Source organism: Pleurodeles waltl, chromosome 2_2 (genome assembly GCF_031143425.1).
Source record: "Pleurodeles waltl isolate 20211129_DDA chromosome 2_2, aPleWal1.hap1.20221129, whole genome shotgun sequence".
In the NCBI taxonomy this organism is placed as follows: Eukaryota; Metazoa; Chordata; class Amphibia; order Caudata; family Salamandridae; genus Pleurodeles; species Pleurodeles waltl.
In genome coordinates this window covers 473,492,568-473,516,525 of record NC_090439.1, presented here as the reverse complement: position 1 = coordinate 473,516,525, position 23,958 = coordinate 473,492,568, and the positions used below count along the sequence as shown (strand labels likewise).

Below are 23,958 nucleotides of genomic sequence, written 5' to 3'. Positions count from 1 at the left end.
GAACCCTTGGACTCTGTGCATGCTATTTCTTACTTTGAAATAGTACATACAGAGCCAACTTCCTGCAGTCGTTCTCTGTATAAAAATATGCTACGCTTTGGCGAAGAAGCAGCTTCCTGAGGGCTTGAGAGCTCATTCCACTAGGGGAAAAGCTGCTACCACTGCGTTAGCACGTGCCGTTCCGGTGCTGGACATTTGTCAGGCTGCAACGTGGGCTGCTTTGCACACGTTCCCAAAACACTACTGCCTGGATAGCCAGGTAAGGAGAGAGGGGCATTTTGCCCAGTCTGTTTTGCAAGACTTTCTTGTGTAAAAAATCTCCTGGAGACCCACCGCCATGGGTTATAGCTTGGGTATCTATTCTAAGGTAAGAAAGCTGCAGCTAGAAGTCTCTATCAGATGAACAAGTTACTTACCTTCGGTAACGAGGTATCTGGTAGAGACTCCATCTAGCTGCAGATTCCTTACACCCGCCCAAGCCTCCCCGCTCTGGGTAACTTTTTCTCATGTAGATATGTATATATTTGTATATATGTACTTATGTGTACATATGTATATTTTTGATCTTGGCATCTTTTTGCCTTTCTTAACGGCATGAAATAATTTTTTACTCCAAACAGTTAAAGAGGTGATATATATGATAGTTGGTTCTTCCATGACACTGCGCTTCTGGCGTGGAAAGTTGTGGAATAGAGCTGACGTACGCGTGCCGAGACGACATCTATATAAACAACCGTGACGTCATAGAAGGCTCCAACGACGCTGACGACGCACGCAAAGCTGGTCGACGCACGCAGATCTGAACTACGCTGCCCGACGGCGTGCGCGCAGGGTACTGCTCAGAAAAAACTCCGGATTCGAAGCTGACGCCAGTGAATTCTAAGGTAAGGAATCTGCAGCTAGATAGAGTCTCTACCAGATAACTCATTACCGAAGGTAAGTAACTTGTTCCTTTTGTCTACTTTTCAGAAATGTTTAGCTTTCCGGGATCCAGCATTGGTTTCACACCCATTCCTGTCACTAACTGGAAGGAGGCTGAAAGCACCAAAAATAGTAAAAATGGGGTATGTCCCAGTAAAATGTCAAAATTGTGTTGAAAAAAGTGGTTTTCTGATTCAAGTCTGCCCGTTCCTGAAAGGTGGGAAGATGTTGATTTTAGCACCAGAAACCCTTTGTTGATGCAATTTTCAGGGAAAAAACCACAAGCCTTCTTCGGCAGCCCTTTTTTCCAATTTTTTTGAAAAAAACATAATTTTTACTGTATTTTGGCTAATTTCTTGGTCTCCTCCAGGGGAAACCACAAACTCTGGGTACCATTAGAATCCCTAGCATGTTGGAAAAAAAGGACGCAAATTTGTCGTGGATAGCTTATGTGGACAAAACGTTATGAAGGCCTAAGCGCGAACTACCCGAAATAGCCAAACAGGGCTCAGCACTGAGGGGGGGAAAGGCCCAGCAGCTAAGAGGTTAAAATGTGTTCCTTCATGAACAAATTATAAAGCCCATTATAGTCATGCACTTCATTTCTAGTTACGCAACCATCCAGTGTTTTCACTGAGTAGTCTACAAAATCAACCCAGGTCTGGCTCGAGGATTTATGAGCCCCCCTGAACCTAATCCTGTACTCCTCAGTTGAGAGTCCAAAGCCCTCAATCAGGGTAGCCTTCATGATGTCACAAGATTCTGGATCTTTACCAGAGAGTGAGAAGTCTATCCCTGCGCTTTCCAGTGAACATTTCCCAAAGGAGAGCTCCCCAGTGAGATCTGTTTACTTTTCTGGTTGCACAAGCCCTCTCAAAAGCTGTGAACCACTTGGTAACGTCATCACCATAGTCTTATTTTGTTACAATCCCTTTGGGGATTTTTAGGGTGTCAATGTTTTCTCTGACCCTATTTAAGTTGCTGCCACCATTGATGGGAGGTAAACCCATCTCTTTTCTTTCCCTTTCTATGGGTAGAAGCTGCTTCTCCAAAGCAATCTTTTGACCATCCTGGCTAACAGGAGGTCATCTTCATTGAGGCTGCCCTCAATGCTTTCAGAGGTGCTGCTCTCCCCTGTGGAAGAATCAGTCTCTCTGACTATGATTTGTGGAGTTAGGGTTCCAGGAACCCTGTCCTCCTTTATGAGAAGGTAGCCTCTTTCTAGCATTGTTACCCCCACTTTTAGCCTTGGTGTGAGTGAATGTCAGTGTGTTCTTACTGTCTCACTGGGACCCTGCTAGCCAGGACCCCAGTGCTCATAGTTTGTGGCATGTATGTGTATACCAGTGTAGTGCCTAAGTGTGTCACTGAGGCTCTGCTAATCAGAACCTCAGTGCTTATGCTCTATCTGCCTTTAAAATTGTCACTATAGGCTAGTGACCATTTTTACCAATTCTAATTGGCACACTTGAACACCCCTATAATTCCCTAGTATATGGTACCTAGTGGTTCCAAGAGATCCCTATGGGCTGCAGCATTTCTTTTGCCACCCATAGGGAGCTCAGACAAATCTTACACAGGACTGCCACTGCAGCCTGAACGAAATAACTCACACGTTATTTCACAGCCATTTTACACTGCACTTAAGTAACTTATAAGTCACCTATATGTCTAACCCTCACTTAGTGAAGGTTAGGTGCAAAGTTACTAAGTGTGAGGGCACCCTTGCACTAGCAAAGGTGCCCCCACATAGTTCAGGGAAATTTCCCCGGACTTTGTGAGTGCGGGGACACCATTACACGCCTGCACTACATATAGGTCAATACCTATATGTAGCTTCACAATGGAAACGCCAAATATGGCCATGTGACATGTCTAAGATCATGGAATTGCCCCCCCATGCCAAATCTGATATTGGTGTGCCAATCTCATGCTTCCTTGGGGCTCCACTTTGGACCCTGGGTACTGCCAAACTGGTGCTACCGCTGCTGCCACCCCACAGACAGGGTTCTGCCCTCCTGGGGTCTGGGCAGCCCAGTCCCAGGAAGGCAGAACAAAGGATTTCCTCTGAGAGAGGGCGTTACACCCTCTCCCTTTGGAAATAGGTGTTAAGGGCTGAGGAGGAGTAGCCTCCCCCAGCCTCTGGAAATGCTTTGAAGGGCACAGTTGGTGCCCTCCTTGCATAAGCCAGTCTACACCGGTTGAGGGAACCCCCCCAGTCCCTGTTCTGGGGCGAAAATGGGCAAAGGAAAGGGGAGTGACCACTCCCCTGTCAATCACCACCCCAAGGGTGGTGCCCAGTGCTCCTCCAGTGTGTCTTAGACGTCTGCCATCTTGAATCCAGAGGTGTGAGGGCACACTTGAGGCCTCTGAGTGACCAGTGCCAGCAGGTGACGTCAGAGACCCCTCCTGATAGGTGCTTACCTGACTAGCTGGCCAATCCTCTTCTGAGGGCTTTTTAGGATCTCTCCAGTGGGCTTTTCCTCAGATAACGTCTTGCAAGAATTCTCCAGAGTTCCTCTGCATCTCCCTCTTCGACTTCTGCCAAGGATCGACCGCTGACTGCTCCAGGACGCCTGCAAAACTGCAACAAAGTAGCAAGAAGACTAACAGCGACATTGTAGTGCCTAATCCTGCCAGCTTTCTCGACTGTTTCCTGGTGGTGCATGCTTTGGGGTCTTTGCAGAATCCTCTATCACAAGTTTAGTGTGTTTCTGGGGAAGTAGTAGCACTTTACTCCTACTTTTCAGGGTCTTGGGTGGGGTATCTTGGACACCCTTAGTGTTTTCTTACACTCCCAGCGACCCTCTACACACTACACTAGCCTTGGGGTCCATTCGTGGTTCACATTCCCTTTCTTAGTATATGGGTTGTGTTGCCCCTAGGCCTGTTGCATCCTATTGTATTCTACAGTGTTTGCACTACTTTCTGACTGTTTTACTTACGGGATTTTGGTTTGTGTGTATATTTTGTGTATTTTACTTACCTCCTAAGGGAGTATATCCTCTGAGATATTTTTGGCACATTGTCACTAAAATAAAGTACCTTTATTTTTAGTAACCCTGAGTATTGTGTTTCTTGTAATATAGTACCTATATGATATAAGTGGTATAGTAGAAGCTTTGCATGTCTCCTAGTTCAGCCTAAGCTGCTCTGCTACTAATCTACTAATAAGGGATAACTGGACCTGGCACAAGGTGTAAGTATCTTCAGGTACCCACTATTAGCGAGGCCAGCCTCCTACATTCCTATGTAGGACAGGAGGGGGAATTCATCCTCCTGTTCACTAACTTCCCCATCTGAAGAATTCTCCTCAGAGGGGTGGCCCCTTTTGAACTCTGCCAAAAGCTCCTGGAGCTTTACTTTGGTAGGGTTGGACCCAGTTTTTATCTTTTTTAGCTTACAGAGAGTCCTTAACTCTGACATCCTTAGATGCACGTAAGGGGTGAGGTTGAGTTCCAGCACCATCTCATCTGTGCTAGACATTATCGCCCGGGGTCACTTAGGCGGTGCAGGCAGGGCACAGGGGGGCTTCTCGGGCCAGCCCCCAAGTGGGCTAGGCAAAGGGCCGCCTGAAGGTCACTCCTGCACTGAGGTTGGTTCCTTTCGGCCTGGGGGCTGCGGGTGGAGTGCTGGGTCCAGACGCCGGGTTCTTTGTTCCAGGCAGTTGCGGTCAGGGGGAGCCTATGGATCCTCTCTGCAGGCGTCACTGTTGGGGTGCAGGGGGTCGTCTCAGGTTACTCACGAGTGTGTTCTCATTTATTGCCCTCTGTGTGTACAACAAACGCTAAACACTACCCTCTGATAAGCCTACTGCTCGACCACACTGTCACAAAATAGAGCATTAGTATTATCTAATTTTGTCACTATCAACCTCTAAGGGGAAACCTTGGACTCTGTGCACACTATCTCTTACTTTGAGATAATATATACAGAGCCAACTTGCGACACTCGTGCTCTGGAGGACTGTCCCCCCACCAAGTGTGATGACAACAGGACTTACCGGAGCCATGCAGCACCAATCCCGTGGCATCACATATCAGCAGTGAGAGTCCAGTCGGGATTCTCATGGCACCATGACCGAGCAGCCGTCGAGGGACGTCAGTAACACTGAAACCAACCTTGTGAGTGGCCCAGCTGCCTTGATTTTCCCCATGCCAGCTGGTTGACCCTGACCATGAGGAGCCCTTTTGCACAGAGTCCAGTTGCCCTATCCACTCTGCAACCAAGCTGACCATCCCAGCTTTCGACGAACTGGCTGTGTCCCCTGCCCCTGAGGCCCCAGGCGACCTAAGCCCCAATTTGGGAGCTCTCAGACTTGTCCCCAAGTCCCCCTGTGCAGCCTGTTTTTAGGTGCCCCCTTTCTTCGTAGCGCTTCCACCTACAACCACAGCAGCTCCCTGTGGAATTTGAGGAGCTCCCTATGAACTGCTGGTTGCACTTTGGACGTTAGGATCCTACTTCTTTAAACCAAGAAGGTGCACCCAAACCCAACTATACTTACCTTTAGGCATTTTTTACTTTTATTTCCTTAGGATTCCATTGTCCATAAAGGCGCACACGTTTGAACTCTTTACTTATCTGTAACTTTTAAAAGCGAAATCAAAACTTATTCTTTTGCGAAGTTCTTTGTTTTGAAATATATGTAAAAAAAAGTGTTATTTTTCTAAATTGGTTTCGATTTATCCTTTGAGTGTGTCTAGTTTATTGCCTTTGTGAGTACAACAAATGCTTAGCACTATCCTCTGCTAGGCTTAGCTGCTTGTCCACACTACACAGAAGAGAGCGTTAGTGTCATCTGCATTTGTGTCTGTCAACCAGTTGTAGATCCACTGAACTCTCTGCACGGTTGTAGGAAGTTGGCTCTGTATGTACTATTTCAAAGTAAGAAATAGCATGCACAGAGTCCAAGGGTTCCCCTTATAGGTAAGATAGTGGCAAAAAGAGATAATTCTAATGCTCTATTTTGTGGTAGTGTGGTTGAGCAGTAGGCTTATCAGAGGGTAGTGTTAAGCATTTGTTGTACACACACAGGCGCAATAAATGAGGAACACACACTCAAAGACTTAACTCCAGGCCAATAGGTTTTTATATAGAAAAATATATTTTCTTAGTTTATTTTAAGAACCACAGGTTCAAGATTTACAAACAATACTTTAAATGAAAGGTATTTCACGTAGGAACTTTAGGAACTTTGAATTAGCAAAATAGCATATACAGTTTTCACACAAATGGCAATAAGCTAATTTAAAACTGGACACAGTGCAATTTTCAACAGTTCCTGGGGGAGGTAAGTGTTTGGTAGTTTTGCAGGTAAGTAAACCACCTACAGGGTTCAAAGTTGGGTCCAAGGTAGCCCACCGTTGGGAGTTCAGGGCAACCCCAAAGTTACCACACCAGCAGCTCAGGGCCGGTCGGGTGCAGAGGTCAAAGTGGTGCCCAAAACACATAGGCTTCAATGGAGAAGGGTGTGCCCCGGTTCCAGTCTGCCAGCAGGTAAGTACCCGCGTCTTCGGAGGGCAGACCAGGGGGGTTTTGTAGGGCACCGGGGGGACACAAGTCAGCACAAAAAGTACACCCTCAGCGGCACGGGGGCGGCCGGGTGCAGAGTGCAAACAGGCATCGGGTTTGCAATGTAGTTGAATGGGAGACCCAGGGGTCTCTTCAGCGAAGCAGGCAGGCAAGGGGGGGGGGCTCCTTGGGGTAGCCACCACCTAGGCAAAGGAGAGGGCCACCTGGGGGTCGCTTCTGCACTGGAGGTCGGATCCTTCAGGTCCTGGGGGCTGCGGGTGCAGTGTCCTTACCAGGCGTTGAGTTCTTAGAAGCAGGCAGTCGCGGTCAGGGGGAGCCTCTGGATTCCCTCTGCAGGCGTTGCTGTGGGGGCTCGGAGGGTTAAAGAAATACCTTTTTCATTTCAAGGCTATTGTATCATATTTTTACATTATGTTTGTTGCACGATATATGTAGGAAGTTGGCTCTGTATGCACTATTTCAAAGTAAGGAATAGTATGCACAGAGTCCAAGGGTTCCCCTTAGAGGTAAGATAGTGGCAAAAAGAGATCATTCTAATGCTCTATTTTGTGGTAGTGTGGTCGAGCAGTGGGCTTATCAGAGGGTAGTATTAAGCATTTGTTGTACACACACAGGCAATAAATGGGGAACACACACTCAAAGACAATTCCAGGCCAATAGGTTTTTATATAGAAAAATATCTTTTCTTAGGTTATTTTAAGAACCACAGGTTCAAGATTTACAAACAATACTTTAAATGAAAGGTATGTCACTTAGGAACTTTAGGAACTTTGAATTAACAAAAGAACATATACAGTTTTCACACAAATGGCATATAGCTATTTTAAAACTAGACAGTGCAATTTTCAACAGTTCCTGGGGGAGGTAAGTGTTTGTTAGATTTGCAGGTAAGTAAACCACCTACAGGGTTCAAAGTTGGGTCCAAGGTAGCCCACCGTTGGGGGTTCAGGGCAACCCCAAAGTTACCACACCAGCAGCTCAGGGCCGGTCGGGTGCAGAGGTCAAAGTGGTGCCCAAAACACATAGGCTTCAATGGAGAAGGGTGTGCCCCGGTTCCAGTCTGCCAGCAGGTAAGTACCCGCGTCTTCGGAGGGCAGACCAGGGGGTTTTGTAGGGCACCGGGGGGACACAAGTCAGCACAAAAAGTACACCCTCAGCGGCACGGGGGCGGCCGGGTGCAGTGTGCAAACAGGCGTCGAGTTTGGAATGTAGTCCAATGGGAGACCCAGGGGTCTCTTCAGCGATGCAGGCAGGCAAGGGGGGGGCTCCGCGGGGTAGCCACCACATGGGCAAGGGAGAGGGCCACCTGGGGATCGCTCCTGCACTGGAGGTGGGATCCTTCTGGTCCTGGGGGCTGCGGGTGCAGTGTCCTTACCAGGCGTCGGGTTCTTAGAAGCAGGCAGTCAGGGGGAGCCTCTGGATTCCCTGTGCAGGCGTCACTGTGGGGCTCAGTGGGGTCAACTCTGGCTACTCACGGGCTCGCAGTCGCCGGGGAGTCCTCCCTGTAGTGTTGTTTCTCCACAAGTCGAGCCGGGGGCGTCGGGTGCAGAGTGCAAAGTCTCACGCTTCCGGCGGGAAACGTGTGTTCTTTCAAAGTTGTTTCTTTGTTGCAAAGATGTTTCTTCTTTGGAGCAGAGCCGCTGTCCTCTGGAGTTCTTGGTCCTTTTAGATGCAGGGTAGTCCTCTGAGGCTTCAGAGGTCGCTGGACCCTGTGGAACGCGTTGCTGTTGCAGTTTTTCTTGAAGTCGGGATACAGGCCGGTAAAGCTGGGGCCAAAGCAGTTGGTGTCTCTGTCTTCTCTGCAGGGTTTTCAGGTCAGCGGTCCTTCTTCGTCTTAGGTTGCAGGAATCTATCTTACTGTGTTCTGGGAGCCCCTAAATACTCGATTTAGGGGTGTGTTTAGCTCTGGGGGTTAGTAGCCAATGGCTACTAGCCCTGAGGGTGGCTACACCCTCTTTGTGCCTCCTCCCTGAGGGGAGGGGGCACATCCTTAATCCTATTGGGGGAATCCTCCATCTGTAAGATGGAGGATTTCTAAAAGTCAGAGTCACCTCAGCTCAGGACACCTTAGGGGCTGTCCTGACTGGCCAGTGACTCCTCCTTGTTTTTCTCATTATCTCCTCCGGCCTTGCCGCCAAAAGTGGGGCCGTGGCCGGAGGGGGCGGGCAACTCCACTAGCTGGAGTGCCCTGCGGTGCTGTAACAAAGGGGGTGAGCCTTTGAGGCTCACCGCCAGGTGTTACAGTTCCTGCAGGGGGAGGTGAGAAGCACCTCCACCCAGTACAGGCTTTGTTACTAGCCACAGAGTGACAAAGGCACTCTCCCCATGTAGCCAGCAACATGTCTGGTGTGTGGCAGGCTGCTAAAACTAGACAGCCCACACTGGAAGTCGGGTATGGTTTCAGGGGGCATCTCTAAGATGCCCTCTGGGGTGTATTTCACAATAAAATGTACACTGGCATCAGTGTGCATTTATTGTGCTGGGAAGTTTGATGCCACGTTTCCCAGTTTTCAGTGTAGCCATTATGGTGCTGTGGAGTTCGTGTATGACAGACTCCCAGACCATATACTCTTATGGCTACCCTGCACTTACAATGTCTAAGGTTTTGCTTAGACACTGTAGGGGCATAGTGCTCATGCACTTACGCCCTCACCTATGGTATAGTGCACCCTGCCTTAGGGCTGTAAGGCCTGCTAGAGGGGTGACTGACCTATACCTATAGGCAGTGTGAGGTTGGCATGGCACCCTGGGGGGAGTGCCATGTCGACTTAGTCTTTTTATCCCCACTAGCACACACAAGCTGGCAAGCAGTGTGTCTGCTGACTGAGGGGTCCCCAAGGTGGCATAAGACATGCTGCATTCCTTAGAGACCTTCCCTGGCATCAGGGCCCTTGGTACCAGAGGTACCAGTTACAAGGGACTTACCTGGATGCCAGGGTGTGCCAATTGTGGAAACAAAAGTACAGGTTAGGGAAAGAACACTGGTGCTGGGGCCTGATTAGCAGGCCTCGGCACACTCTCAAATCATAACTTGGCATCAGCAAAGGCAAAAAGTCAGGGGGTAACCATGCCAAGGAGGCATTTCCTTACACATGTCCACCCAGTTGGAGGGAGGATTCAATTTCATCTCCCTCACTGGCGGTCCATAACATCAGACAAATGGGTCTTGCAGATCATACAGAAGGGCTATTCCCTCCCCTTCTCTATCTCTCTGATAAAAGAACGGCTGATGGAGGATCATTTGCTCTTACTCTACGAGAAAGTTACAGCTCTCTTGGCCAAGGGAGCCATAGAAAGAAGTCAGTAGGCAGTGGTTGTTTTTCCCACTACTTTCTGAATCCGAATAAAAACAAGGGTCTTTGCACTATCTCGGATTCAAGGGACGTCAATCTCTTCCTCAAAAAGGACTAATTCATGATGATTACTCTTGCTCAGGTTTTTTCTGCCCTAGACCAACGAGCCTGGATGGTAGCGTTTGACTTGAAGGATTTTCACATCCCAATCCTGCACGCCCACAGGTGTTAATTGCAGTTCAAGGTGGGCCACTAGCAGTTCCAGTTTACTGTGCTCCCCTTCAGTCTTACCAGTGACACTTGGGTGTTCACCAAAGTGATCTGCACAGGTTAGGGATTTCAGTCTTTCCCTAACTGGACGACTGGCTGTTGAAGGCTTCAATGCCCCAGGCTCTCGTCACCCACCTTAGGATTACAGCGGACCTCCTGCATTCGCTGGGGTTCACTATAAATGTGCCGAAGTCACACCTGACTCCCTCTCAGACGCTCCCTTTCATTGGAGCTGTTCTGGGCACAGTGTAGTTACGGGCCTATCCTCCCAAAAGCGAGTCCAGGATATTAAGGTTATAATTCTGATGTTTCGGCCTCTGTCCTGGATTTCGGTGAGACAGACTCTGAGGCTATTAGGACTGATGGCTTCCTGCATCCTATTAGTCAAACATGCCAGATGGCATATGAGGGCTCTGCAGTGGGACCTGAATTTCCAATGGGCACAGCATCAGGGAAATCTTACCGACATGGTTCAGATCTCGGAGGGAACAGCAAAAGACCTGCAGTGATGGTTAGTGAACTGCGATTGGGTCAAAGACAGACTCCTCTCCTTTCCTCAACCAGATCTCATGATAGTGACAGGTGCGTCACTCCTGGGATGGGGCAGCCATCTGGCAGAGGCGGATATCAGGGGTCTATGGGCTCCGGCGGAATCTGGGCTTCATATGAACTTGCTGGAGATCTGGCAATCCGACTAGAATTAAAGGCATTTCTTGCTGTTGTGAAAGAGAAGATAGTGCAAGTGTTCACGGACAACACTACCGCAGTGTGGTACTGTAACAAGCAGGGCAGTGTGGAGTTGTGGTTCCTTTGTCAAGAGGCTCTACGTCTCTGGACATGGCTGTAACACCAGGGCATAACCCTGGTGGTTCAACACCTGGCAGGTTGTCTGAACGCCAGAGCGGACAAACTCAGCTGGTGATGCCTAACGGATCACGAATGGTGTCTCCATTCGTAGGTAGCGCAAGGACTCTTTTAGCAGTGGTGAGAACCTTGGTTATATCTGTTCGCCTCCAAAGAGAACGCTCAATGTCAGCAATATTGTGTGTTGGAGTTTCCAAGGCGCTTATTGCTATGTGACGCTTTTCGTCGCAAGTGGAGTTCAGGCCTCCTGTATGCCTTTCCGCCCATACCACTTCTGCCCAGAGTTCTCAAGAAAATCAAAAATGACCGGGCCCAAGTAATCCTAGTGCCTCCGGATTGAGCACGAAGGGTCTGGTATCCAGAGCTTCTCAAAATGAGCATCAACCCTCCAATCAGGTTGCCTCTTGGGGAGGATCTTCGGTTGCAGTAGCAGGGAAAGGTTCTCCACCCGAACGTGTCTACTTTGCGGCTTCATGCGTGGAGATTGAGCGATGGCAGTTGATGGTTTATGACCTCCCTCCTGAAGTCTCTAATGTCATTCTGGCAGCCTTGTGTTCCTCTACCAAGACGGTTTACGCCTGCCATTGGAAGCGTTTTGTATTATATTGTACAGAGAGGTCTACTGATCCTCTTTCCTCTTCTCTTTCTAATATCCTTCTTTCATTCAGACACTCGCCCAACAGGGTTCCTCCTTAGGGACTCTTAAGGGCTATCTTTCTGCCTTATCGGCTTTTCTTCGACTGCCTGATCAACAGTCTTTGTTTAAGTCTCCTATTGTACAGAGATGCTTAAAAGGGCTTGTACATATGTTTCCACCAATGCCTTTTGTTATGCCCCAGTGGGACCTTAATCTGGTGCTCACTTTTCTCATGTGTGCTCCTTTTGAGTCTTTACATAATTGTCCTCTCCGTCTGCTCACTATCAAAACAGCCTTTTTAGTGGCAATCACATCTGCCCGGAGAGTAAGTGAGATGCAGGCTTTATAATCAAAGCCGTCGTATCTCACAATATATCCTGATAAAGTAGTCCTCAGAGCTCGTGCCTCTTTCCTCCCCAAGGTGGTGACCCCTTTCCATCTGGGTCAGAACATCACCCTGCCCACCTTCTTTACTCCACCGCATCCTTTTAAAGAAGAGGAGCATCTCCACCGTCAGGACCTAAAGTGAGCGGTCATTCTACCTTGACAGCACAAAAGGGTTTCAGGTGGATGACCAACTCTTTGTGGGGTACGTTGGTGAAAAGAAGGGTCAAAAGTGTAGAAACTAACCATTTAGAGCTTGGTCATTCTCTGTATTAAAATCTGCTACGCACTGTGTCCGGAAATGCCTTCCTTGGCATGGTTACACCCTGACTTTTTGCCTTTTGTTGATGCCAGTTATGATTGAAAGTGTGCTGAGATCCTGGTAACCCAGCCCCAGCACCAGTGTTCTTTTCCTAAACTGTACCTTTGTTCCCACAATTGGCACAACCCTGGCACTCAGGTAGGTCCCTTGTAACTGGTACCCCTGGTACCAAGGGCCATGATGCCAGGGAAGGTCTCTAAGGACTGCAGTATGTCTTATGCCATCCTGGGGACCCCTCACTCAGCACATGCACACTGCCTCACAGCTTGTGTGTGCTGGTGGGGAGAAAAAGACTAAGTCCACATGGCACTCCCCTCAAAGTGCCTTGCCCACCTCTCACTGCCTGTGGCATAGGTAAGTCACCCCTCTAGCAGGCCTTACAGCTCTAAGGCAGGGTGCATTATATCACAGGTGAGGGCGTAAGTGCATGAGCACTATGCCCCTACAGTTTCTAAGCAAAACCTTAGACATTGTAAGTGCAGGGTAGCCATAAGAGTATTTGGTCTGGGAGTTTGTCAAACACAAACTCCACAGTTTGATAATGGCTACACTGAAATCTGGGAAGTTTGGTATCAAACTTTCCAGCACAATAAATGCACACTGATGCCAGTGTGGGATTTATTGTAAAATACACCCAGAGGGCATCTTAGAGATGCCCCCTGAATACCAGACCAACTCCTAGTGCTAGGCTGACCAGTTTCTCTAGCCTGCCACAACAAGACGAGGTTCTGGCCACATGGGGTGAGTGCCTTTGTCACCCTGTGGCTAGGAACAAAGTCTATACTGGGTTGAGGTGCTTCTCACCTCCCCCTGCAGGAACTAACACCAGGCGGTAAGCCTAAAAGGCTCATGCCTTTTGTTACAGCACCCTGGGGCATCCCAGCTAATCGAGATGCTCCCACCCCCCCTCCCACGCCACTGCCCCCACTTTTGGCTGCAAGGAAGGAGATGATAATGAGAAAAACAAGGAGGAGCCACCCACCAGTCAGGACAGCCCCTAAGGTGCCCTGAGCTGAGGTGACTCCTGCCATTGGCTACTGCCCCCCAGACCTAAACACACCCCTAAATTTAGTATTTAGGGGCAGCCCTTGACCCAGGATATCAGATTCCTGCAACCTACACCAAGAAGGACTGCTGATCTGAAAGCCCTGCAGAGACGACAGAGACAACAACTGACTTGGCCCCAGCCCTACCGACCTGTCTCCAGACTCAAAGAACTTGCACAGTGACGCATCCGGCAGGGACCAGCGACCTCTGTGGACTCAGAGGACTGCCCTGTACCCGAAGGACCAAGAAACTCCAGAGAACAGCGGCACTGTTCACAAACTGCAAAATTCTTGCAACTTTGATACAACTGTGAAAGAACTCTCCCTTCCCGCTGGAAGCTTGAGACTTCTCACTCTGCACCTGACGCCCTTGGCTCAAGCTCCAGAGAACCAACACTGCAGAGAGGACTCCCAGGCGACTGCGACGACATGAGTAACCTGAGCTGACCCCCCTGGACCCCCACAGCGACGCCTTCAGAGAGGATCCATAGGATCCCCCTGACCGCGACTGCCTGGTAACAAGGAACCCGACTCCTGGACCAAGCACTGCACCTGCAGCCCCCAGGAGCAAGAAGAACCACCCACCAGTGCAGGAGTGACCAGCAAGCAGCTCTCTTCCTAGCATAGTCGGTGGCTGGACCGAGAAGCCCCCCTGTGGCCTGACTGCATTGCCTAAGTGACCCCCGGGTCCCTCCATTGCTTTCTATAGCAAACCTAATGCCTACTTCGCTTACTGCACCCGGCCGCCCCTGTGCTCTTAAAAAAAAAAACCTGGTCTGCTCCCCAAGTACTCCATAGGCACCTATGTGTTTTGGGTCCTCCTTTGACCTCTGCACCTGACCAGTCCTGTGTTGCTGGTGCAGTGACTTTGGGGTTGCCTTGAACCCCCAACCGTAGGCTGCCTATACCCAGGAGACTGAACTTGTAAGTGCTTTACTTACCTGAAAAATCTAACCAAACTTACCTCCCCCAGGAACTGTTGATTTTTGCACGGTGTCCACTTTTAAAATAACTTATTGCCATTTTAACTAAAAGTGTGTGTACTACTGCTTTGAATCAAAGTTCTATACTTACCTGTGTGATGTGCCTTGCATTTTATGTACTTACCTCAAATCTTGAATCTTGTGGTGCTAAAATAAATTAAGAAAATATATTTTTATATGTTACAACTATTGGCCTGGAGTTAAGTCTTTGAGTGTGTGTTCCTCATTTATTGTCTGTTTGTGTACAACAAATGCTTAACACTACCCTCTGATAAGCCTACTGCTCGACCATGCTACCACAAAATAGAGCATTTGTATTATCTAATTTGCCACTATCAACCTCTTAGGGGAACTCTTGGACTCTGCACACTATCTCTTACTTTGAGATAGTATATACAGAGCCAACTTCCTATACACTGGCTACGAAGCTGCCTCCTGAGGGCTTGAGAGCTCACTCTGCAAGGGGGAAAGCTGCTACCACGGCGTTAGCTTGAGGCATACCGGTCCTAGACATCTGCCAGGCAGCAACGTGGGCTTCCTTGCACACGTTTGCACATCACTACTGCCTGGATAGCCAGGTGAGGAGAGATGGGCATTTTGCTTGCTCGGTCCTACAGGACTTTCTTTTATAAAGCATATGTCCGCAGCCCATCACCAGGAGGTTATGGCTTGGGTATCTATTCTAAGGTAAGAAATCTTCAGCTAGAAGTCTCTATCAGATAAACAAGTTACTTACCTTCGGTAACAAATTATCTGGTAGAGACTCTGTCTAGCTGCAGATTCCTTACACCCACCCATGCCTCCCCGCTCTGTGGATATATCATGTTTTTTCAGATTTTTACCCTTTTTTCAGGGTATGTCATTTCGCACAGACAAACAGAAAGTTGGTTCTTCCATGACTCTGTACTTATGGCGTGGGAAGTTGTGGAAAGGAACTGACATACACGTGCCGGGGTAGTGCCTATATAGAAGACCGTGACTTCAGAGATGGCTCCAACGACGCTGATGACGTAACGTGGAGCCAGATGAGGCACTCGGATCCGAACAACGCCACCTGAAGGCGCGCGCAGGGTACTGCTCAGCAGAAGAAATTCCGGATTCGAAGCTGATGCCAGGGAGTTTTAAGGTAAGGAATCTGCAGCTAGATAGTCTTTACCAGATAATTTTTTACCAAAGGTAAGTAACTTGTTCATTATGTTTTCATGGCATCAGTTTGTTAATCGATGCATGGTTGCTCTGTTTGCATTCTGACAATTAAAACTGTTTTCCTGATGTAAATTACTTCGACCCATATGTCAGTGAAGAACAGTACCTGGTGGACAGCAGCCGTATATTGTCTTAAATGCAGATATCCTGGTCTCCTGACTTGTCCAGCCTTTGTGCCAAAAGTTTCCTTCCTCCTTTCTTTCCTTCTCACCCTTGCAACAGTGTCTAGCAGCTACACAGTGTGTACTCTCATTGCGTTGTCTTCTTAATATCAAGAACGGTGTAAGTCTGTAGTATGGACTATCAGTAAGGTGCTTCACAGGTACATTAGATAACCACTTGAGTGACACATTACAGGACATAAAATTAATAATCAGGAGCACCATCAGAATGTATGTTTAACTAGTTATCTACAGTCTCTATGCACAGTATATTATCCAAAATTGCTTGATATAATGGTATCAGTTGTCGGCAGAAGACATTCTTCTATAGCTATTGTATCCATTTGTCTGTGGACAAAATGTTCTATACTTCATGAAGACGTCATTTCTGTTGATCCATGGAACAATTTCTTCTGGATTAGTTGACATTGTACTGAACAATTTTGTTTTCACTGTCTTCTAGTATGTTAATTTGAGTGGGTGCATGACTGACTGTTTGTAGGTTTTGCTGAAGCTAAGAAAGCCAAAGTGGCAACCAAGAGTACAGTATCATGTTGATTGCTTTTTGTATAAAGGTCAGCGGTGACTTAGCTAAAAAAAAAAAAAAAAAAACAAGCTGCCATTTATGCTAACCATAACAAGGAGGAGTGACCCACCAGTCAGGACAGCCCCTAAGGTGTCCTGAGCTGAGGTGACCCCTGCCTTGAGAAACCCTCCATCTTAGTTTTGGAGGATTCCCCCAATAGGATTAGGGATGTGCCCCCCTCCCCACAGGGAGGAGGCACAACGAGGGTTTAGCCACCCTCAAGGACAGTAGCCATTGGCTACTGCCCTCCTAGACCTAAACACACCACTAAATTCAGTATTGAGGGGCTTCCCAGGAAATAAGATTCCTGCAACCTGAAGAAAGACGGACTGCTGACCTACAAGCCTGCAAAGGAGGATGAAGATCACAACTGATATGGCCCCAGCCCTACCGGCCTGTCTCCAATTGCTCCAGCGACGCATCCGACAGGGACCAGCAACCTCTGAAGCAACACCTCAGGGAGGACTCCCTGGCGACTGAGAGTCCATGAGTAACCAGAGGCGACCCCCTGAGCCCTGACAACAACACTTTTAAAGAGAATCCAGAGGCTCCCCCTGACCGCGACTGCCTGTAACAAGGGACCTAACTCCTGGAACCAACACTGCACCCGCAGCCCCCAGGACCTGAAGGAACCAAACTCCAGTGCAGGAGCGACCCCCAGGTGACCCTCTGCCTAGCCCAGGTGGTGGCTGCCCCAAGGAGCCCCCCCCCCCCTGTGCCTGCCTGCATCGTTGAAGTGACCCCCGGGTCCCTCCATTACTTCCTATACAAAACCTGACGCCTGTTTTCACTCTGCACCCGGCCGCCCCTGTGCTGCTGAGGGTGTACTTTCTGTGCCTTCTTGTGTCCCCCCTGGTGCCCTACAAAACCCCTCTGGCCTGCCCCCAAGGACACAGATACTTACCTGCTGGTAGACTGGAACCGGGGCACCCCTGTTCTCCATTGAAACCTATGTGTTTTGGGCACCTCTGCCCTTGACCGGCCCTGAGCTGCTGGTGTGGTAACTCTGGGGTTGCCTTGAACCCCCAACGGTGGGCTACCTATGCCCCAACTTTGAGACTTGTAAGTGTTTTACTTACCTGCAAAACTAACCTTTACTTACTTCCCCCAGGAACTGTTGATTTTTGCACTGTGTCCACTTTGAAAATAGCTTATTGCCATTTTTACAAAGACTGTATGTGATATTGCTTTTATTCGAAGTTCCTAAAGTATCTAAGTGAAGTACCTTACATTTATAGTAATACTTGTAAATCTTGAACCTGTGGTTTTTAAGATAAACTAAGAAAATATATTTTTCAATATAAAAACCTATTGGCCTTGAGTAAGTCTTTGAGTGTGTGTTCCTCATTTATTGCCTGTGTGTGTACAACAAATGCTTAACACTACCCTCTGATAAGCCTACTGCTCGACCACACTACCACAAAATAGAGCATTAGAATTCTCTTTTTGCCACTATCTTACCTGTAAGGGGAACCCTTGGACTCTGTGCATACTATTTCTTACTTTGAAATAGTATATACAGAGCCAACTTCCTAGAGCCCCTCTTTCACAAGGGGAACAGTCATTGGAAGGAATAATCCACCAGAAAAGATTTCTTGCCTGTTATTTTATTTTCTCAAATTGTCCATTCCCCTCCATAATTCTGAGGATTTCATTTATCCTTTGATAACATTTATCTGAATGTATATTCTGTTTTAGATTTGTTTTCCCCTTGTCTCTGTGCTGCATGGAAAGGCAGAAAAGATATTAGGGGATGGGTGACAATTTCATGGACCAGATATTACACTTCAGTATGTCGCACGTGTCCACTGGTAACTCCTCTTTGCATCTCAAGGCATCTACCTTAGGGTATTGGAATTTGTTTTCCTATTCCTGTCTGGAATTTGGAGGAATTTCGAGATGAAGTTTATATATCAATCAGGATAAATGTTTCAGAAAGCAACTAACTGATTGAATCCTGTATTAGTTCCAACCCCCCTATGCTAATGAAAAAGGCATTTAGAACATGTTAAATTAATGTTGTGCATTGTACTAGCTGTTTAATTGAATAAGTAAAAAAAATCTGGTTTCTAGATTATGTTGCATTCTTATTAAGTGATGGGTGGGGTAAAGTAATGCCTAGTTTCAGGGTATAATCATGTTTTGCGGAGCTGCTTTTAGCGCCTTCAACTTGATAAAATTACAACTACATGCTCTATGCAAAAAAAATGTAGGCGACACATATAAACATCAGATTAAATTGTTTTGTTCTAGGATAAGTATGACAACCACGCTGGCATGAATTTGACTGGTAACGTAATAGCTCGCATTGAAAGTTCTTCTAAAGAGGATACAGATATTCCACAATTTGAGGGTAATACTAGTAAAATTGAGTTCACTGTCACAAATGGACTGGTGGAGATAACCGTAAGTTGTTGTTATTTCTTGTGTGACCATTTTTTAAGACTTGCTTGTTGTTGGGAAAAAGTGTATATGACTAATGTGCTGCAAATATTTATTTTCTGAACTCTTGGCCACACTAATATGTTGGCCACAATTTGTGATTTTAAAAATGAACATTGTAGTAATTCACATTTCTTTAACTGGTGATTTTTATTTTTTGTCTTTTAATACAGTGATATAGTATGTTGTATTTATATGTGCTCATGACTGAACAGGCAGTTCATGTCCAAAATACTTAACTATGTTCTACTGTCTTTAGAACTCAAATGGAATTTACTTCAGCCTATTAACCCATATTTGACGTTTACATTTACATTAAGTACCCAATATCAACATAAACCAGGTACTTAGTATACAATAGCAGCAACTTATACATCTCATTAAGAGCCAAAAAACCATCAGTCCATTACATTGGAGTTGCTTAAGTGGGCATATTGTAGTTATCGGGAAGCTAACTATCCAAAAGCCACTTTTTCTAAATTGAATGCCCATGAACCATACCACTTACCAAGGGAAGTGGTCACTGTAGTGGGTGTAGCCACCCAAGAGTAAGTGTCCCATTGGACACTAACAAGTTCCCCCTACAACACCCACTAAATCTAGTATTCAGTGGGCTCTTGTAGGAAAGTACCATCTTTCTTGGCATGATACCCCCATTTTTACCTGTATGTCAGAATGTTTTTGCCTGTCTCATTGGGATACTGCTGGTCAGGACCCCAGTGCTCATAGTTTATGGCCTAATGTGTGTGTCTGTATAGAGCTTGACTGTGTCACTGAGGCTCTGCTAATCAGAACCTCAGTGCTTATGCTCTCTCTGCTTTTAAATTTGTCACTATATGCTAGTGACTTCATTTACCAATTTCAATTGACACACTGGACCCCCCTTATAAGTCCCTAGTATATGGTACCTAGGTACCCAGGGCATTGGGGTTCCAGGAGATCCTTATGGGCTGCAGCATTTCTTTTGCCACCCATAAGGAGCTCAGACAAACCCTTTCACAGGACTGCAGCTGTAGCCTGCATGAAATAACAGACACGCTATTTCACAGCCATTTTCACTGCGCTTAAGTAACTTATAAGTTACCTATATGTCTAACCTTCACTTGCTGAAGGTTAGGTGCAAAGTTACTAAGTGTGAGGGCACCCTTGCACTAGCAAAGGTGCCCCCACATAGTTCAGGGCCATTTCCTGGACCTTTGTGAGTGCGGGGACGCCATTACACGGGTGCACTACATATAGATCAATACCTGTTAGTAGTTTCACAATGATAACTCCGAATATGGCCATGTAAGGTGTCTAAGATCATGGAATTGTCCCCCCATTCCAAATCTGGTATTGGGGTGCCAATTCCATGCATCCTCGGGGCTCAAGTATGGACCCCCAGTACTGCCAAACCAGCTCTCTGAGGCTTGCACTGCAACTGCAGCTGCTGCCACCTCACAGACAGGGTTCTGCCCTCCTGGGGTCTGAGCAGCTCCTTCTGAGGAAGGCAGAACAAAGCATTACCTTTGGGAGCAGGGCGTTACACCCTCTCCCTTTGGAAATAGGTGTTAAAGGCTGGGGAGGGGTAGCCTCCCCCAGCCTCTGGAAATGCTTTGAAGGGCACAGATGGTGCCCTCCTTGCATAAGCCAGTCTACACCGATTCAGGGACCTTCTTGTCTCCTGCTCTGGTGCAAAACTGGACGAAGGAAAGGGGAGTGACCACTCCCCTGTCCATCACCACCCTAGGGGTGGTCCCCAGTGCTCCTCCAGTGTGTCCCAGACTTCAGCCATCTTGCTTTGCAAGGTGTAGGGGCACTCTGGAGGGCTCTGAGTGGCCAGTGCCAACAGTTGACATCAGAGACCCCTCCTGATAGGTCCTTACCGGATAAGGTGGCCAATCCCCCTCTCGAGGCTATTTAGGGTCCCTCCTGTGGGTTCTGTTCAGATTCTACTTGCAAGTTTCCAGCAGGAATCCTCTGCAACTACTACTTCATCCTCTGACCTCTGATTAACCGCAGCCAGCTCCAGGAACCGCTGTAACAGCAACAAAGTATCTACAAGGGATACTTTTCCGGTGCAACTTCAGCTCCAGCCAGCAACTGCAGCAATTTCCACGGTGTGCACGCTCTGAGAACTCCCTGTCTTCACCCTGCACCAGAAAGACCAAATAAATCTCCCGTGGGGTGATGGAGTCACACAGAAGGTGGACCCCATCAACACAGACTGTCCTGAGGTCCTGCTGTCGCAATTTGGAGGAGGTAAGACCTTGCCTCCTCCCCCCCCCCCCCGAACGACAGTACCCCTATGTACTGCATGTTCTTCACCTCCTGAGGCCTCTGTGCACTATTTGCAAAATTCCCTCCAGCACAGCCTGGCCCAGGTCCCCAGCACTCTATGCTGCGACGCTCAACTCACTGAGTTGATCTCCGGCGACATGGCACCTTCCTGTGTAGTGCTGCACCAACTGCATTTTGCACCTCCTTTGTTCCTGTGTCCTGGGATTTCCGTGGGTGCATCTGGTGCTCTGAGGGCTCTCTGAAGTGCTGAGAGCTCCCTCTTCCCCCTCACACAGAGTTGAGGTCCCCAGGTCACTCCTGGGTCCAGATAGCGCCTAGTTGACGCAAAACGCGACTTTGCCGTAACCAAGGCTTGTTAGAGGAATCCAGCACCAAAACTCGCCTGCATCCAACTTCACGACGTGGGACATCACGCAGGAACCTGCTGGCATCTTCCTAGGGTGCATTTCTGCAGTCTTCATCCAACCTCGGACTCTTCTTTTGCACCCTGTTTTGGGTTGGCAGGGGCTCCTGTCCTTCCTGGAACTATGTAGGAGGCTGGCCTGGCTTATACTGTGTACCTTGTGGTACTTACACCTTGTGCCAGGTCCAGTTATCCCTTATTAGTGGAATAGAGGTATTCTAGCAGCTTAGGCTGCTAGAGGTAGCTATAGCAGAGCATCTTAGGCTGAACTAGGAGACATGCAAAGCTCCTACTATACCACTTATATCACTTAGCACTATATCATAAGAAAACACAATACTCAGAGTTACTAAAAATAAAGGTACTTTATTTTAGTGACAATATGCCAAAAGTATCTCAGAGGATATACTTCCTTAGGATTTAAGAAATAAACACAAAATATACACACACAAACCAAAATCAAGTAAGTAACAGTTAGAAAAGTAGTGCAAACAATGTTGAACACAATAGGAGACAATAGGCCTAGGGGCAAAACAAACCATATACTCCAAAAGTTGAATGCGAACCACGAATGGACCCCAGGCCTAGTGTAGTGTGTAGAGGATCGCTGGTAGTGTAAGAAAACACTAAGGGTGTCCAAGATACCCTACCCCAAGACCCTGAAAAGTAGGAGTAAAGTTACCCTACCACCCCAGAAAGACAGTAAAGTCGAGATAGGGGATTCTGCAAGGACAACAACTGATTGCAAAGCACTGAAGACGGATTCCTGGACGTGAGGACCTGTAAAGGAAGGGGACCAAGTCCAAGAGTCACTCAAGTGTCCGGGGGGGGCAGGAGCCCACTAAACCCCGGATGAAGGTGCAAAAGGGCTGCCTCCGGGTGGAAGAAGCCGAAGATTCTGCAACAACGGAAGGGGCCAGGAACTTCTCCTTTGGTCAGAAGATGTCCCACAGCGTGCTGGAGGATGCAGATTTGTTTCCACGCAGAAAGACAGCAAACAAGCCTTGCTAGCTGCAAGAGTCGCGGTTGAGGTTTTTGGGTGCTGCCAGGGCCCAGGAAGGACCAGGAGGTCGTCCCTTGGAGGAGGAGACAGAGGGGGCGCTCAGCAACACAGAGAGCCCACGCAGAAGCAGGCAGCACTTGCAGAAGCATCTGAACAGGCACTTAGAAAATCTGAGGACAACTGCCGACTCAGAGCAACAAAGGAGGGTCCCACGAAGTCAGTGGTCAACTCAGCGAGTTGGGCAATGCAGGACCGAGTGCTGGGGACCTGGGCTAGGCTGTGCACAAAGGAAGTCTTGCAAAAGTGCACAGAAGCCCGAGCAGCTGCAGTTCACGCAGTACACACATTTACTGTCTGGCGTGGGGAGGCAAGGACTTACCTCCACCAAATTTGGACAGAACCGCCACTGGACTGTCGAAGACACTTGGACCCAGCTCCTGTGTTCCAGGGACCACGCTCATCAGGATGAGAGGGGACCCAGAGGACCAGTGATGCAGAAGTTTGGTGCCTGCGTTGGCAGGGGGAAGATTTTGTCAACCCACGGTGAGATACCCACAGGGGAGACCCTAAATAGCCCACAGAGGATGATTGGCTACTGAGAAAGGGAAGCACCTATCAGGAGGGGTCGCTGACGTCACCTGCTGGCAGTGGCCACTCAGAGCTGTCCATTGTGCCCTCACACCTCTGCATCCAAGATGGCAGAGGTCTGGGCACCTCGCCTGGGAGGTGCTGGTCAGGGGAGTGGTCACTCCCCTTTCCTTTGTCCAGTTTCGCGCCAGAGCAGGGCTGGGGGAATCCCTGAACCTGTGTAGACTGGCTTATGCAAGGAGGGCACCATCTGTGCCCTTCAAAGCATTTCCAGAGGCCAGGAGAGGCTACTTCTCCCGGGCCCTTCACACCTATTTCCAAAGGGAGAGGGTGTAACACCCTCTCTCAGAGGAAATCCTTTGTTCTGCCTTCCTGGGACCGGGCTGCCCAGGCCCTAGGGGGGGAGAAACCTGTCTGAGGGGTTGGCAGCAGCGGTAGCTGCAGAGGAGACCCCGGAAAGTTAGTTTGGCAGTTACATGGTCATGTTCGGAGTTACCATGGTGACGCTACATATAGGTATTGACTTATATGTAGTGCACTCGTGTAATGGTGTCCCCGCACTCACAAAGTCTGGGGAATTTGCCCTGAACAATGTGGGGGCACCTTGGCTAGTGCCAGGGTGCCCACACACTAAGTAACTTTGCACCTAACCTTCACTAAGTGAGGGTTAGACATATAGGTGACTTATAAGTTACTTAAGTGCAGTGTAAAATGGCTGTGAAATAACATTGACATTATTTCACTGAGGTTGCATTGGCAGTCCTGTGTAAGAATTGTCTGCGCTCCCTATGGGTGGCAAAAGAAATGCTGCTGCCCATAGGGATCTCCTGGAACCCCAATACCCTGGGTACCTATGTACCGTATAGTAGGGATTTATAAGGGTGTTCCAGTGTGTCAATCAGAATTGGTAAAAATAGTCACTAGTCTGCAGTGACAATTGTAAAAGCAGAGACAGCATAAACATTGAGGTCCCGGTTAGCAGAGCCTCAGTGACACAGTTAGGCACCACAAAGGGAACACATACAGGGCATACTTTA

The 23,958-nt window shown here is 48.1% G+C and overlaps 1 protein-coding gene across 3 annotated transcripts in view; it reads left to right on the top strand.

Annotated features, from left to right (window-relative positions):
- Positions 1-23,958, top strand: part of SMCHD1 (structural maintenance of chromosomes flexible hinge domain containing 1) — a 2,128,336-nt gene that overhangs the window by 1,771,442 nt on the left and 332,936 nt on the right. For all 3 annotated transcript variants that reach the window (XM_069219969.1, XM_069219967.1, XM_069219968.1), the window contains one exon: positions 18,459-18,611. In XM_069219969.1, the coding sequence (XP_069076070.1) occupies positions 18,459-18,611 (153 nt within the window). The remainder of the gene's footprint in view (positions 1-18,458; positions 18,612-23,958) is intronic.